Source organism: Prionailurus viverrinus, chromosome B3, assembly GCF_022837055.1.
Source record: "Prionailurus viverrinus isolate Anna chromosome B3, UM_Priviv_1.0, whole genome shotgun sequence".
Classification (NCBI taxonomy): Eukaryota; Metazoa; Chordata; class Mammalia; order Carnivora; family Felidae; genus Prionailurus; species Prionailurus viverrinus.
The window spans coordinates 96,110,331-96,127,932 of record NC_062566.1 but is presented as its reverse complement, the minus strand read 5'-3'; the positions used below and the strand labels follow the sequence as shown (position 1 = coordinate 96,127,932).

Here is a 17,602-nt window from a genome sequence, read left to right as displayed (position 1 = left end):
ATGTATGGTGAGGAATGTTAATTGAACTTACTGAAGTAATCATTTTGCAATACATACATATATAAAATCATTGTTATGTTATACATGAGTTATATCTCAATTGAAAAAACAAAATAGGGGCACCTGTGTGGCTTAGTCAGTTGAGCGTCCAATTCTTGATTTTTGTTCAGGTCATGATCCCAGGATCCTGGGACCAAGCCCCGCGTTGGAGCAAGGGGCTCCTTGCTCCATGCGGAGCAAGAAACCTGCTTGAGACTCTCTCTCTCTCTCTCTCTCTCTCCCTCTCTCTCTCTCTCTCTCTCTCTCTCTCTCTCTCTCTCCGCTGCCCCTGTCCCTCGCTTGCTTGCTCATTCGCTCTCTCTCAAATACAATTTAAAAATAAAAAATAAATAAAAATCACTAGAGAACACACCAATGATTCCATTAAACTAGAAGTTGAGATTGTCACCTGGCTACCTCATTGCAAGTAAACCAACAGGCAAAGGAGGAGGCTAGAGTGTACTGGCTAGAGTGACTATTAAGGAGAAATCGTATTCCTGTGGCACAAAAGGGATAAGGAGGAATACTTGTGAAATGCGGGAGATCTTTTGGGGTACCTCTCAGAACTGTGTTCTGTGATAAATTGTGTAACTGCTATACTTTTTGCTAAACTGTAAAATTTACAGTATTTTGTTGCTCAGAAGAAATTCATCGAAAACATAGGGCCAGAAGTGTGATAAGGAAACAAGGATCTATGTTTAAGATTTGTGGTGTTTCTTTTTACGTCTTATACATTTTTCCTATGCAAAACGGTAAAAAGAAGGATGGATACAGAAATGTGCATGCCATCAGCCACACAGACGTTTGAAGGTGTGAGAATACATGAATCAGTAAAAGTGTTAACTGAAACTTAAATCTCACAAATAAGCAGAAAATATCATTTCTAGCAGACTCTATACAGTGTTCTTCAAACAGTATTAAGAATAAAATACTTTGCAATTCCAGTAAGTTGAAATTTATGGTATAAGGCAAGGAAGGGGTGCAAGTAGCTACATGACTTTGGTAAATTACTTCTCTGAACCTCAGTTCCCTAACCCGTAAAAATGAGGACATCTGTTTTGGAAATGGGAACTCAAAAGTCATTTTTTTCTTTTCTAATCCAGGGTTTCTCCACCTCAGCATCTCCACTAACTCTCCAATGTTGTCGTGGGTCCCTGCTGTGTATTTTACGTTTAACAGCCTAGGTGGTCTCTACCCTCTGGCAGATAACAGTGACATCTCTCCCACAGACAGGCTGAAAAACTCCAGACATCGCCAACTGTCTCCTGGCAGGCGAAACCGCCACAGCTGAGAACCGGTGTCTTAACCCTGTGGTTCATCCAAAAAGGATCTGAAAGGACTGCAGTGGCCCCACTTCACGGAGGTGACTCAGAAAACGGGATGAGGAGCTTCCAGCTGCCAGCCAGTCGCCCAAGTCCTAATTAAATACACTATTAAGAGACGGGGCAACAAGGGGCAACGGCAGAGGGCAAGAGGCCGAGCCTCCGGGTTCCGAGAATGCAAAAGGCCCACACTATCACCACTTACGGTGCTTCGCTGACTCCTAAGCAGAGTTATTTCCCGAGAAGCCGAGAGCTGGAGGCCGCGGGCATGACCGCAGGGAGCGAGCCCGGGTGGGGCCCCCGCGCCGCCGGGAGGCGGAGTCCCCGCGGGGGCGGTCCTCGCCGCGCCCCACGTGCGAAAGCCCGCCGCACGCCCCGCCCCGGCCCGCCCCTCGCCCTCGGAGCACCTCCGCCCGCCTGCGCGAGGCCCTCCCTGCGTAAGCGGCCCGGGGTGGGGCGGAGGCGTTGGCGGCGTTGCCACGTCCCGGTGGCGGCTCGCGCAGGGGCGGCCGCGACGGCAACCGTGGCGCGGGAGGTGGAGGAGGAGGTGGGGCTGGCGCTGAAGCCGGATCCGGATCCGGTGCTGTGTGCCCGGGTGGGTGAGAGTCCAGCGGGCCTGGAGAGGAGCGCCGACCGCGAGGCCTCCACGGGTGAGGGAGGCTGGGGGCCGGGGAGCGAGAGCCGGGCCGCGCCTGGTGTCCAGGGGGCCGTCGTGGGCCTGCCTTCACATTTATCAAACAGGTGTGACCGCTGTCCCCGGGCAAGGAGAGCTAGGCCCGGGTGGGAGGTGTTTGTTCCGGGAGCCGCGCATTTAGCCTCGCCAGGTGGGTGCACATGTGGTGGTGGAGTGCGGTTCGGCGCAAGTTGAGCGCGCCTGGGTCAGAGAGAGGTTAGGGATGAGGGCTAGCGGTCCAGCCATACAGTGGTGGGCACAGGGTCTGGGGTCGAAACTAACTCTTCACTCACCAGATTTTAACGTGGGGGATCGAGACAGCTGCTCACAGCCCTTGCTGCCATCAATTTTGAAGGGGCACGAATGCCCCGACCCCCCCTTTTCCCTGTTCCTTTCCGAGGTGCACCCGCGGCGGTCGGGAGCCACTTGAGGACCTGATTCTGCCCGGAAGATCACCTCCTGCACTGACTAAACTAGGGCTTCAGCTGCGGAAGGGAAGGACATCCTTTGTGTCTTTTCCCGGGGCTTATACCCCTAGACACACTGAGCACTATGATTTTCCTTATAGGAGGAACTGATGTTTATGTAAACCGAACTCTTAAAATTTCGGGCAAAATTGAAACGGGAGATTATGGAATTAGTTTTGTTAGGTTATGCACTCATGAATAAATCTTAGAATGGGTCTCAAGAAATCATTAAATCAGCCTTTCAGGTAGAATTCGCTGATATTTTTTAGAATTAAAGCTACCTGTCTGGTACGATGATGTGAAGATTGAAGTCTATGGAATATGGTGTTTTAGAGCTCAAGATGGGAAAACAGGATAGGATTCCAAATCCCAGTTCACACATTTGCAGTGTTACCTTGAGGCTCCACATGCTCCAGTTTCCTAATCGGTAGCCTGGGAATAGTACCAGATTATAGGGATCAAATAAACGATCAGAAAATACTTTTTAAAATTCTCTGCTGAAGTATAATTTCATAGCTTAATAAATACGGCAAGGTCTGTTAAAAATCATCAGCGAATAAAGTGTTCTTTAGATTAAAAAATTAGTCAAATTCGTATCGAAATTGTTACGAAGTGCATGTAGACAAACCCTAAAGTCTCAAAGAGCAAAACTTACCCCTTCCCCCATTCACCATGTCATGAAGTAATGTAGCGATGACCCAGGAACTCTTGAGATATGTGAAGCAGTTTAGGTTTAGCCTTGGATTATGCTTTTTAAATTTTTGTATCAACTTTAAAAATCTTCATTTCCAGTGTCTACTACTTGTTGCTCTCAATTGCTTGCTTCTAGCAGCATCTCCTCCCTGTTTGTATTTTAGTCTGCTGTACAAGTTGGGAAACTAAATTGTTGAAATTGCCCAAAGAATAGTCAATTGAACGAGAACTTGATGATCCTAGTAAAAACGAATTTGGTGTATCGTTTTTGTGATATCATTTGTGGCAATTTGGGAAACTTTCTTCTTTTGGATTTTCTGAGTTGTGACCGAGTAAGTCTTATACCATTTGTTATTCATTCACTAGGCATTTATTGGGCTGTTAGGCTTATATGGGCCTTGTAAATGCATGCTAACTTCACAGTTAAATTGGAAAGGTTCTGGAGAAATATTTAGGGAGGGTTAAGGTTTAGTTTTTAAAATCAGTCACCCTAGTGTTGATGATGAGATTCAGCTTCAGACATCTGCAATTCTATTTACTGAAATTTCCTAGTTTTGCAATACTTCAGCGCACCTTAAGATCCTAAAATAATTTTTTGTAAACCAAATCTATTTCATTCCTTTCTAAAAATCTTTTGAAATTTGATAATCAAATCACATACTATTTTAACTTTCCCAGCATATTAATTGGGCACCAGCAGAATTTTACTAAATGGGGATGGAGTGAGATAAAGGAAAGTAACTTTAAGTATGGCTTTATTTTGTAAAATAACTCATCAGGACATTTTGATGTTAATTTCTGATTGCCCAGTTAATGGATTCTTATTTCTATCCAGAATGCTTTGTTCAGTGTATTTTGTTGACATGTCGAATACTCTTATTTTCCAAATACAGTTTACAGGTGTTGCTTTTGACTAAATTTTTAACTTGTACAATGAAGTAGGGAATTCATCTTCACTAGTGCATCTTCATTACTAAGGGTACAGAATCTGGAGTCATGCAGGAATGGCTGCATAGTCTGTGGTAACCTGTGCAAAATGCAAATAGAGGGTTCTTTGTTTAAAAATTGTTAAGAGTTTCAATTCTGTGGCGGCAGAGAGTAGAACCAAGTGTGAGGCCCAGGGCAACTGCAATGGGGCCCAGTGCCTATGAAGCCGGCTCTGTTGCCTGGTTTTGAATTCTTACTCTGTTCCTTACTGGCCCTGTTATCTTGAGCAAGTTACTGTGCCTATTTCTTGGTCTGTAAAATGGGGATAATAATGCAAGATCTCTCATTGTATTTTTATGAGTTAACAGGTACAAAGCACTTCATAAATTTTAGCCAATACTATTTTTTTATGATCATTCAGGGAATAGGACCATCTGGTTAAATAAAAACACAGGAAAATATTAGTATTTACTGTTTAAAATTCATTAGTTAAAGGCTTTGTAATCCTAATTCTCCTGTGTACCTCCTCTCCCCCTTCTCTCTTGGAAATTATTAACTGTATTTTGTGTGTTTTCTAGACTACATTTTATTGTAAACTCAGGCAACTTCATAGGAAAAAGTAATCTACTTACTTTAAATTGTTCTAATGTTCATCGAAATTCCCTTTTGAGCTTTCTTTAAAGTTCATGATTACAACTGTATGTTAAATAAAATGAACATCAAACTGTTTAAATAGTGTCTTGCCCTGAGGAACTAAATTTTTAACACTTTCGGGCTTCTGTATTTAACGTATACATTTTACTCTATTGATAAATACTTAGCCTGTTTATCTGCCTACCTGAAAAAATGTTGTTACCCATGTTTGCGATGAGAGAATACCCAAAAGCCTCAGGGATCCAATTCCCAGGGACAAACACTAAAATGCATGCATTAAAGTTAACCGATACAAAATCTGTTTCAAGTGGACTGTAAGCTTGTTAAATTTGATATGAATGTGTGGTTTTTTAAAACGTTTGTTTATTTCTGAGAGAGACAGAGCATGAGTGGAGGAGGGGCAGAGAGAGAGAGAGGGAGAGAGATAGGGAGGGAGGGAGACTGGCTCAGAATCTGAAGCAGGCTCCAGGCTCTGAATCTGAGCTGTCAGCACAGAGCCCCACGTGGGGCTTGAACCCACAACCATGAGATCATTACTTGAGCTGAAGTCTGACGCTCCAGGCGCCCCAGATTGTGTGTGCGTGTGTGTGTGTTTAATGTTTATTATTTTGAGAGAGAGAGAACATGTGGGGGAAGAGCAGAGAGAGAGAGGAGGGGGAGAGAATCCCTCTGTGCTGATAGCACAGAGCCTGATGTGGGGCTTATCCCACAAACTATGAGATCATGGCCTGAGCTGAGGTCAAGAGTCAGACACTTAACTGAGCCACCCAGGTGCCCCAATATGAATGACTGTTTTAATATTTTAATCATCACAATTTATTTCCTTTCCTTACTAGTCTTAGAACCAGATGTAGTTGTTTTGTTTTTTTACAGCTTAACATATTTAAGTCCTTTTTGAGGGGGGAAAAAACCCCTTGGTGTTCTACATAATAAACTATGATTTTTTTTTCTATCCAAGAATGTTTCAGTTTAATATAAACATATAACCTGTCATCTTTTTTGTAGCCCCTGTCTGTACCCAGCACAGTGCCTGACTCATGAATTAATTTAAAGATGAAAAAAGTAACAAAGATTTATAAACATGAATTTTAATTAGCTGCTAACTGAAGTATATCTTGTTGAGCACTTACAGTATGCCAGGCACTGTTAAGTGCTGTATATAGTAATTCATGTCCTTCTAATAATTTCATCTCCATTTTACAAATGAGTAAACAGATTGTTAGAGTTGAATACATTAGCTATAATCACATTTGACATTTGGACACCAGCTTGACTCCAAAGCTCATGCTCTTTTCCATCTTAAGTTTAAATCCTGACTCCACTAACTTTGTGATCTTGGGCAGGTTACTTCGTTTCCTAGTCTGTTTAAATGGAGATAATAATCATCCCTATCCTGTAGGATTGTTGAAGTAAATGAATTAGTAATGTGTGAGGTTCTTTGAATAATGTCTGACCTATTGTAAATGCTGAACAAATGTTAACTGCTGTTATTATACCACACTACCCTCCCAAAGCCTCTACTGTAAGTGCAGCATTACCTGTATGGTTGTCAGTTACACATGCAGAGGTTTAATCCACCTTTAAGGAAAAGTTCAGACTAATTTCCCTTAAGCATATCATGACTTAGGAAATAGGGAACATAATTGGAGTGAGGTTATTGGGAAAATTGTCATCAAATAGACTTTAATTTTTCCTGTTTGTTTCCTTTTGTTATGTTAATATTATGGATATATATCTTTAAAATCTTTGTTTCAAAGGAAAGCTAGAAGCAAGTATCAAATAGAATAGTTTTTTTAACTGGGTAAAGGAATAGAAATGAAAGTTAGGGGTTGCTTTACAGTCTCCTAATAATTGTTAATGAAGATTCTGTTCTTGCAACTCTGGGTTCCACAGACATGCCACTGCCCCCATTTTTATGTTTTATATAATTTTTTCATTCCGTCCTTGTATCTGTTGTTTAGGCTGTTTTATTAGACCACACCTAGTAAGAATCTACCAGTTTCTGAATGTTCAAAAAAGAGGATAATACTATAACTGATTATTTTTTAATAGTATGAAAAACACTGGCTCTTCTCATGCTTCCTAATTGCAGCTGAGAAAATTACATTATAGGTTCTTAGAAAATCTGGTCTGAAAACAAAATCCAACAGATACCCTTAATATGAATCTTTACTAGCTGAGACCAAATACTACAGTGAATGTGGAGTAAATAAGCCAGTTTATCAATTATCTTCTGTTTATGATTCATATAAAAACCAAGTAGTAGGGCCAATAAGTCTTTCTTAGTGGTAAGACCAACAATCTCTTAGCCCAATAATAAAAAAAAGTAAAGCCCATGAAAAGTCAGCTAATCACAGTGCTATGCTAGCACCAGCCGATAGGAAAAATATTTTAGAAGAGTTGCTAGAAAACATGGTTTTAAAGTTTAAAACTTAACAAATTTAGTCATTTGTTTACTATCTGATGTTAACCATAAGTCTTCTGTTCATCTGTGATGGTGGCATTTATGCTAGATTCGGGATAGAACATATATTGCATATATGTTAAAAGAATTTTCTAATTGCATTAACTTTTATTAAGAAATAGACTTTCTTACCAGCCATAATTCCCTATTAAATAAATGCCTTACCATTTAAAATTTTATTTTAGACCTTACTACAAAGATGAAACCTGATGAAACTCCTATGTTTGACCCAAGTCTACTCAAAGAAGTGGACTGGAGCCAGAATACAGCAACATTTTCTCCAGCCATTTCCCCAACACATCCTGGAGAAGGTTTGGTTTTGAGGCCCCTTTGTACTGCTGACTTAAATAGAGGTAGGGACTTGGTTTACAAATCTTGGTTAGAATTATACAGTTGGCCCCTGAACAACATGGGGGGTTAGAGGCACTGACCCCTGTGCATTTGAAAATCTGTGTCTAAATTTTGGTTCACCAAACGTTTAACTTACTAGTAGCCTACTGTTGACCAGAAGCCTTGCCAATAACAGAAATAGTTGATTAATACATATTTTATGTTATGTGTTACATACTATATTCTCACAATAAAGTAAGATAGAGAAAAATGTTATTAAGAAAAATGTATTTATGGTACTGTAATGTACTTATTGAAAAAAATCTATGTACAAGTGGACCTGCACAGTTCAAACCTGTGTTGTTCAAGAGTCAACTGTAATTAGCATTCTGTTTTCTCCACAAAATATGATGATGCTGAGAATATTAAAAAATAATATTTGATTTTTGGATTTTTTTTTGTACTTAATTTCTAAAGTGACTGAGACACTCAATTCCAATATGTATATATAATGGCTAAGACCAGGTATCACTGTGAAATACTTCAAATGTCTTAAGTACAACACTACTCCTCCCTAATTAATCCTTTAAAAAGACTTTTCATAAAGGTAAAATTATCATCTATAATGACAATAAGGAAGAGTCTTCTCTAAGAAGCTGGATGGGAAATGAGGGTGGAGATAATTTACTTGGAAAGGTTGCAGAGGTTTTGTTTACATATATTTCTTTTTTTTTTAATATAAATTCTCCAAAATGAGTTCCTTAAATTTTGGTAATAAGAAATAAACTTTTTAGTTTTCTTTTTAGTAGGAAATCTGAAGAAACTAATTTTGGTCAGACTAATTATTGAGTATGTAGAAGTTAAGATTCTCAAAGTTCTCAAATGTTCACATTAATTTAACATTAATGAAATTAATTAGTATTCCTTAAAACTTAGTCTCAACAATATTTATATTTTAATTCAAAAATAATATCCTATTTGACCATGACGATCTTGCACGTTTAAGTAAATAAAGCCAAAGCATGTATTTGGGAAAATTTGGCATTCCTTGCAGCAAATTTAATGCAAATTACATCGAAAAATATACCTGCTTGTTTTATAAATATTGAATTATTAAGGTCTGCATGACTCCAAAATCTTAAAAAATCCTTTTCCAGGCAAAATCCTTGGTAAAACCTATTATTCTTTGTTTCATGTAGTGATTATAGAAAGAGTAATGGGTTTCAGTTTAATATTTTTAAATAATAAAATGATTAATTTCAAAATGATTACAGAAAGTTCTGAAAACACAAGTGCCCATAATCCCACCACCTTCACACATTGCTTTTGATCTTTCATTTGGTCTTCTCATGACTTGAAATCTGTTTTTCAAAACTAGGTTTTTTTAAAGTACTAGGTCAGCTGACTGAAACTGGAGTTGTCAACCCTGAACAATTTATGAGTAAGTACTACAGCATCTTTTTCCTGAATGAAAATAAAGGGAAACAAGATTTTTCATTTAGAGCTATGTTCAGTGTCTACTTGTGTTTGTGTTCAAATAGCTGGAAATTATTCATAGGATAATTAGCTATTTTCTTATTTTTTAAAGTTTATTTATTTTGAGAGAGAGAGAGAGAGGCGGGGGGAGGGGACAAAGAGAGAATCCCAAGCAGGCTGTGTGCTATCATGCTATCACCTGGGGCTTGAACTCATGTACCATGAGGTCATGACCTGAGCCGAAATCAAGAGTCAGATGCTTAACCAACTGAGCCACATGCCCATTTTCTTATTTAAATGTTTAATGTGGTTACCTGTTCTAGAATCCAAATGTAGCAATTCTCGTGTTTTACAAAATACCTGACTTTTAGACAATTATCGTAGCATTAAATCTAGGTGACATCTTTAGAGATTGTTTTATATTGTTATTTTTTTTTTTTTTTAATGTGTATTTTTGAGAGAGAGGCCAAGCATGAGCAGGGGAGAGGCAGAGAAAGAGGGAGACATAGAATCCTAAGCAGGCTTTAGGCTCTGAGCTGTCAGCACAGAATGTGACATGGAGCCCAAACTCAACAGACCACAAGATCATGACCTGAACCAAAGTTGGCTTCCTAACTGACTGAGCCACCCAGGCGCCCCTTATAGTATTTTTCATGTGGTTAGGTTATTCATGGAAATCTCATCACCAAATAAAAAAGAGTGATTGAGACATTATGTTCTCAATTTATTTAGTTTGTTTATATTGAATTTTAAGGTCAACCAGTGTCATAAGCATTTATAATACATATGAGAGATGGGGGTGCCTGGGTGACTCAGTCAGTTGAGCGTCTGACTTCTGCTCAGGTCATGATCTCATTCTAGCCCTGCGTCGGGCTCTGTGCTGATGGCTCAGAGCCTGGAGCCTGCTTCGGATTCTGTGTCTCCCTCTCTCTTTGCCCCTCCCCTGCTCACAGCCTATCTCTCTCTTAAAATAAATACAGATTAAAAAAAAATTTATAATGCACATGAGAGAATGGAAATCCAGAGAGGTCAAATGACATAAGATCACAGATAGTTACTGATAAAGAAAGGATTAGAACCTTCCTGATCCCATCCAGTGCTCTAACACTGTTGTTTCCTGTTTTCTACAATTTCTTCATTTCTGTCACCAGGTAATTTTGTTTTGTACTGTAGCTGATCCTCCCAAGATGAAGATCACTCTTTTCTGATTCTCACTGTTTTCCTTGAATTTATTTCTTCTTCCCACTCCAGAACCCTATCTAGAACAAGACTAGAAATAAACAGTATGTGAGAATATTAGGCTCAGTTTTTATTTCTGAATTCCTCTTTGCCTGTATGTCTGATTAGATGAGAAACCCAAGATAAGTACTAAAAATCAATTTGAGAGAAAAGTATTCCATCTTTGCTCCTATTTGCCATGTGACTTTGGGATGATTAGATATGGAAACATTTTTTAGCTACTTCACAAGGTGCTTTCAAAGCAAACAAAAACAATGATTCGTTTTTTTTTTTAATTTTTTAAATATTTACTTATTTTTGAGACACACACACACACACATACACACACACAGAGTGAGTGGGGAATGGGCAGAGAGAGAGAGAGAGAGAGAGAATGTCAGGCAGGCTCCACACTATAAGCATGGAGACGGATGTGGGATTCGAACTTGAGAAACCAGGAGATAGGACCTGAGCCAAAACCAAGAGTTGTATGCTTAACCAACTGAGCCACCCAGGTGCACCAGATTCTGTTTCTAAAAAAGCAAGTCAGAGTCCTGAAACACCAGATCACTGTCAAAATATTTTGAAGCCAGAAGACTAAAAATTACAGAATGGAGCCATGTAAACATTTTAATTAAAATTTGCTCATGTAAATTGAGCACCTGTGTGGCTCAGTTGGTGGAGTGTCCGGCTTTGGCTCAGGTCATGATATCACAGTTTAGGGTTCAAACCCCATGTTGGGCTTTGGGATTCCCTGTCTTCCTCTCTGTACCTCCTCTGCTCATGCTCTCTCAAAAATAAATAAAACGTTAAAAAATTTTAAAAACAAATAAGAGATTTGCAGTTTTGTTTTCTTTTTAATATTGAGTGTAAAGGTTAAAGAAACATTTAAAGTAATAAAGATATTAGAGTTTTCATTCATTAGTCACAAAAGTGGAAGCATCTGTAATTTACTTGCATTGTGTTATTCACCTAAAATAGCTGTTAATAGTTGTACTTTGCTAGCAGATTTTTTTTTTAATGTATGGACTGTATTCTAATTGATAGTAATTGCTGATGTTTCAACCTCTTGGTCATTTTTAATATTTTCTTTGAAAACTTTTTTTAAAGTTTATTTATTTTAAGAGAGAGAGAGAGAGAGAGCAAGCATGGGAGGATCAGAGAGAGGGAGAGAGACAATCCCAAGCAGGCTCTGCACTGCCAGCACAGAGCCCAGCGCAGGGCACGAACCCTGAGATCATGACCTGAGCCGAAATCAAGTCAGATGCTTAACTGACTGAGCCACCCAGGCACCCCATAATAATTAATTTTTTCTTTAGAAAACAAAGTAAATTGCCATGGTGAAATCACTTTAAATATTCAATAATGAGTCAGCTAATCCTAATATTTTTATGGCACCTAATAAAGTTTAAAGTCTGCCACATAACACTTGTCCGATTTCCACAGAATCTTTTGAGCACATGAAGAAATCTGGGGACTATTATGTTACAGTTGTGGAAGATGTGACTTTAGGACAAATTGTGGCTACAGCAACTCTGATAATAGAACATAAATTCATCCATTCCTGTGCTAAGGTATGTGTTCATATTAATGCTTATGAATAAAATGAACAAATGTTTTCTAGCAAAATCAACTTTGAGTTTCCATTAGACAAATCTATTTTCTGACTGCTTTTCAATGTAAAATGAGAGCTGTATTGCCCTGGAAAAAGTTTTGCTTCTTAGACATCACTTAGTAACATTTTCGTCTTGTGTTCTCAGAGTTAGGAAGAAGATGTATTAACTATCTGAATTGTTTGCTAAACATTGTTTTGTAAGGTGTCAGATTTGGTATAGTCATAGGGAAACCAAGCCAGCATCATGAAATTTGGCAGTGATGTTTAGAATCCCTAATGCTATTTAAAAAAAACAACAACAAAATACTTTGTATATACAGTAACACAAATTCCCACATCCATTTCCAAGCACTAAAAGATTCAGAATATTATATAGCTGACCCTTGAACAAGATTGGAGTTAGGGATGCTGACACTCTGCAGTCAAAAATCTGCGTGTAACTTTTGACTCCCAAAACTAATGTTGACTGGTTACCCTACAACATAAGCAGTTGATTATGTTATGTATATTATATATCGTATTTTTATTTATAAAGCAAGCTAGAGAAAAACATGTTACTATTTTTTTTTTAAGTTTATTTGAAAGCGAGAGAGAACGAACGTGAGCAGAGGAGGGGCAGAGAGAGAGGGAGGGAGAAAATCCCAAGCAGGCTCCTCACTGTGAGCCCAGAGTCTGACACAGAGCTTGATTATGACCTGAGCTGAGATTGAGTCTGATGATTAACTGACTGAGCCACCCAGGCACCCCAGAGAAAAGAAAATGTTATTAAATCATGACAGTACATTTACAGTATTGCATTTATTAGAAAAAATCTGCATAAGTGCACCTGTACAGTTCAAACAAACCATATTGTTCAACTGTATTCTGCTCTGTGACATTTCTAATTCCTGATCACTCCTCATGACTCATGAGAACCTAGCTAATCCAGTGAAAATTAGAAACACTTCAAATGTATTCTGAGGTACAAATTTTGGTGGGCTTTCTTTACTAGAAATTAGTAAATTATATTTGGATGTTTGAAAGAAATTGCTCTTAAGCAAGGAGTAAGATGATGGAACATGATAAGATTACATTTTGGTTCTGTGGATTCTGAAATCTGCTTTAAAACAATGGAGTGGTAAGATTTTGGATATAGACAAAACAAGATTAGGCTACAAATTGGTTCATTATATTATTTCCTCTATAATTAAAAAAAGGGTTGCATTTTGGTTTCTGTGAACTTCCAAGTTTACAAAATATTGTTATCATTGAATTCTGTCACTTGTTGATGTAGCTAAAAACAAAACTACATGCTTAGTCCCTTAAACGCTGTAAATATTTTCAGAGAGGAAGAGTAGAAGATGTTGTTGTTAGTGATGAATGCCGAGGAAAGCAGCTTGGCAAACTGTAAGTAGGCAGAAACAAGGTAACCCTCATTAAATTAGATACTTTTTCTGTTTTAGTTAATAGTATCTTACCCAGATATTTGTTAAAAAATGTTTTCCTGTTTGAAGTTCTTTTTAGGTGTCCTTAATTAAGCTCACCCTGTAGTTTAAATTAAATTTAATGGAAGAAACAAAGTATTTTTATGTTTTATCATGAAGTTAGGAAATTGGGAGTGTACTGTCTTATAGACTAACATTTTTATTGACTTTTAATATTTTCATATTAATAGGAAACAAACTTTTGGCCAAGTCAAGTGATTCACCTATTTCCCAGTCTTATTTAAAAACAAAGGAAATGTCCTAAGCCTCTTAAGTTTTAGAAACATATACTAAAATAGCCTTTCCTGTATAATTCTCTATGCATTTATCTAAATCTTTTGTTTGTTTATTTAGAGAGACAAGAGACAGCGTGAGTGGGGGGGAGGGGCAGAGAAGAGAGAATCCCAAGCAGGCTCCACCCTTCAGCGCAGAGCCTGATGTGGGGCTTGAACTCAGAGTGAGATCATGATCTGAGCTGAAATCAAGAGTCAGGCACTTAACTGACTGAGAGCCACCCAGGCGTCCCTATCTAAATCTTTTAACTTGCTTAATACCATCTCTTCTGAATTTTAAGGAAGTTGCTCAATAAGTTAGGACCTGCTATGTGCCAGATATTATTTGAGATATTTGGGATACATCAGTGAACAAAACAGACCAATTTCTAATATTCTAGTCCACTTAAATGTCATACCTTTTATAGTTTCCTAACTTCAGTCAAGATGTTCTGTCTTCAAAATGATACAACTTTTCAGTCTGTGCGAACATGAGAAAACCCTTTGGGTAAATTTTTGTAGATGTAGTTTTTTTTCCCTAAGGCCATTAGAATCACATTCTTATACTGGGGTTTGGATTCTTTAAGGATTTGAAAAATGTATACTTTTTTTGTTTTGTTTCTATTTCATATTATTTAGAGCAATCCAGAAGTAATCTGATATATACTTTCACAAATATTAGCTTTAAAAATGATACAGAACAAAGCTTTTACTCATTTTATGTGGAAATGTTGTCTGTTCCTAAGTAGTTTGAATAGATTTAGGAAAAAGATTCAAAATTTTGGCCATATTTTTAAAAAAAAGTTGACAGTGTTTAGTGTTAACATGAATCCTTTTTTTAATTTTAATGTTTGTTTATTTTTGAGAGAGAGAGCAAGCAGGGGAGGGGCAGAAAAAGAGAGAGAGACACACAGAATCCGAAGCAGGTTCCAGGTGCAAGAGCTGTCAGCACAGAGCCCAATGCTGGTCTTGAACTCACGAGCCACGAGATCATGACCTGAGCTGAAGTTGGAGGCCTAACTGACTGAGCCACCCAGGTGCCCCAGTGTTAACATTAATTTTAGGTTGAATTTAGTATTGTTCTATTAATGTGCTAGAGACAACTTAGATAAGTTATATTTGAAACAGTCAAATGCTTTGGGTGATTTAAAGCTTGTCCAGTTACAATTTGAATATTTAAATGAATATAGTGAGAAAGGTCATGACCTAAACCCATTTCTAATATAAATTTGAAATTTTATTTATATAATATTTATTCATTTATATTAAGTTACTCAAATGCATTTTCATTAACAAATGCTCTATGCTTTCCCCCTGCTTTTTGAATTGCAGGTTGTTATCAACCCTTACTTTGCTAAGCAAGAAACTGAACTGTTATAAGATTACCCTTGAATGTCTACCACAAAATGTTGGTTTCTATAAAAAGTTTGGATATACAGTATCTGAAGAAAACTACATGTGTCGGAGGTTTCTGAAGTAAAAATCTTTTAAGAAAGACATTTGTCAAAGGAGCTAATGCAACAAGGCAATACTCTTCTTAGAGTTAAAATATTTTGTTGCTGCAACCCAGTGACCTCCATAAATACTGGATTGAAAATAACATGGTAATTCAACAAGTATAATGACACTTAGAAGATTACTTTGGCCTGTGGGACATGCTGTGAGTTTAGATTACAAATGAGTCTTATAAAGGGGATGATTTTTAACCAAAGGAATATATTTTTAACTTGAATCTTTTCTTGCATTGTATTTTTCTAAAGTTTGGCTTCATTTCTTTGTAGTTAAGAGTATAGGTAGTATAGTTATGTGTCTGCAATCTGTACCGCTCATTAAAAAAAATATATATATACCATAAATAAGGCTATATCACATTCACAAAATTAATACTTTTGTTTCAATCAGAGAAACACCAAAAATCACTTAGGAGTGTTATCATTTTTCCATTATTACGTGAAATTGGGTAAGATAACTAAATGTAGTGCAGACCAACATTTGTTGGTCCTAATACTGAATTGGCAAACAACCTGGTTAGCCTTTTCAGTAAGTAGAAATGAAAATTATAAAATGTGACAGGATTCAAAATAAAACAATTTAAGTGTACATCTGAAAGTTTATATAATTCTTATGCAGTTAAGGTACCACCTGTCTTATATGTGAAATATAATTATTCATTTGTTTAAAATACCTAAGAGCAAATACAAGGTACTTTTTAACAGTGAATGAGCAAATCTTGGCATATTGTGTATTTCTAACCTGATTTCTCATCTTTTCATTGATGTCTTCTAAGTAACATTTTTATGAAAGATTACAAAATTGAGTGGAATATTTTAAATAAGTATCATACTGCATTTGTTAAATCCTTGAAATGTTGATGGAAGCTTTTCTATTTACTGTGATTGTCATGGTACTATTATTCTGGTCACTATCTTGTTTTGATTTTATTTATTTTAATTATTTTTTTTAAGTTGGAAAATTGGATATTTTATTAATGGTTCTAATCTTTTGCATTCCATGTTACATTAAACCTGTTCATATGATGAAAAGTCTTTCATTAGAATCCTAATGTCTGTGTTTTTCTTGCATCTTTTGTTGAACTATTAGGTTATGTCCTGGTTCAGAAGATTTCAGTTTTGTGTACTCTTTGTAAAATTAATTGGGAAAGTAAAGACCCACCACTTGTCTGTCATCCCTCTCCCTCACACGTACCTCAACTGGATTTAGGATCTCTGTCCTTGTAGTAAGCTCAAGTTGGCTTTCTAAAACCATAGAAACCCTTCACCAATAGAGGGTGCACTACTTACCTGCTAATGACCTATGCTTATGAATTGATCTGTTTCTAGTAAAAGCAACAACCCTGCTTTTGCCTTTTCAGCTAGTTTTGCCTTTTCAGGAGTCCTACAACCTTGGCACGATGGTAGCTTTATTAAGTACATTATGGTACTTAAAACCCATGTTAAAAAAAATAAACCTAAAAGAAGGCAAAATTATATGCTTTACCATTCTTGTAAATAATTTGAAATAAAATTGTCTACAAGGTTGGTATTTCAGTAAATCCCTTTAAATAGTATTCTTAAGGTCTTTTAAACCCTCCCTATAAGAGTTATAAAGAATATAAAAATTGTCATTGATGAAAATGGTGATTTGTATTTAGCTTTATTTTTACTTAAAGTTTTAACCTCAGTGTGCAAGAGGGGATGAGGGGCAGAGGAAGAGAATCTTAAGCAGCCTCCACATTCAGCCAGTGTGGAGCCCTACATGGGGTTCAAACCCATGACCCTTGGGATCATGACCTGAGCCAAAAGAGTTAGATGCTCAACTGACTGAGCCACCCAGGCACCCCTGTATTTAGCTTTATTTTAAAAGCTGGTCAATTTGTAGCAATGTGGATGGAACTGGAGAGTGTTAAGACAGATACCATACGTTTTCACTCATATGTGGATCCTGAGAAACTTAACAGACCAGGGGGGATAGGAGGGGGGGGAAAGTTACAGAGAGGGAAGGAGGCAAACCATAAGAGACTCTTAAATACTGAGAACAAACTGAGGTGGGGGGGGGGTAAGGAAAATGGGTGATGGGCATTGAAGAGGGCACCTGTTGGGATAAGCACTGGGTGTTGTATGGAAACCAATTTGACAATAAGTTATATAAGAAGAAAATAAATAAATAAATACATACATACATACATACATACATACATAAATAAATAATAAATAAAAAAGCTGGCCATTGGGGTGCCTCGGTGGCTCAGTTGGTTAAGCCTATGACTTTGGCTCAGGTCATGATCTCACGGTTCATGGGTTCAAGCCCCAGGTTGGGCTCTGTGCTGATAGCTCAGAGCCTGGAGCCTGCTTCAGATCTGTGTGTGTCTCTCTCTGCCCCTCCCCTGCTTGCACTCGGTCTCTCAAAAATAAAAAAATAAAAATTTTTTTTAAAAGTTAGCCAGAGTATGTTTAAAATTTTCTAACTCATATTGTGAGTAAATTTGAGAA

At 37.5% G+C, this 17,602-nt stretch overlaps 1 protein-coding gene across 3 annotated transcripts; it reads left to right on the top strand.

Moving 5' to 3' along the window:
• The first annotated feature begins 1,859 nt into the window (after positions 1 to 1,859).
• On the top strand, positions 1,860 to 16,170 carry GNPNAT1 (glucosamine-phosphate N-acetyltransferase 1). 3 transcript variants are annotated; one of them, XM_047861132.1, is made up of 6 exons: positions 1,860 to 1,956; positions 7,425 to 7,592; positions 8,948 to 9,010; positions 11,710 to 11,837; positions 13,203 to 13,264; positions 14,946 to 16,170. In XM_047861132.1, exons 2-6 carry the CDS (start codon positions 7,439 to 7,441, stop codon positions 15,091 to 15,093), a joined length of 555 nt encoding a protein of 184 aa, XP_047717088.1. In that variant the 5' UTR covers positions 1,860 to 1,956; positions 7,425 to 7,438; the 3' UTR covers positions 15,094 to 16,170. The 3 variants fall into 3 exon arrangements, with proteins under 3 accessions (XP_047717088.1, XP_047717086.1, XP_047717087.1); XM_047861130.1 differs by having other exon boundaries at positions 1,881 to 2,011; XM_047861131.1 differs by lacking the exon at positions 1,860 to 1,956 and adding an exon at positions 1,964 to 2,185.
• The last annotated feature ends 1,432 nt before the right edge of the window (positions 16,171 to 17,602 follow it).

Excerpts from the sequence above, each read along its gene's own strand:
- GNPNAT1 (XM_047861132.1), top strand. The coding sequence starts at position 7,439 with ATGAAACCTGATGAAACTCCTATGTTTGACCCAAGTCTACTCAAAGAA. Across the intron at positions 9,011-11,709 it reads CAACCCTGAACAATTTATGA|AATCTTTTGAGCACATGAAG; the intron begins GTAAGTACTACA and ends CGATTTCCACAG. Across the intron at positions 13,265-14,945 it reads GGAAAGCAGCTTGGCAAACT|GTTGTTATCAACCCTTACTT; the intron begins GTAAGTAGGCAG and ends TTTGAATTGCAG.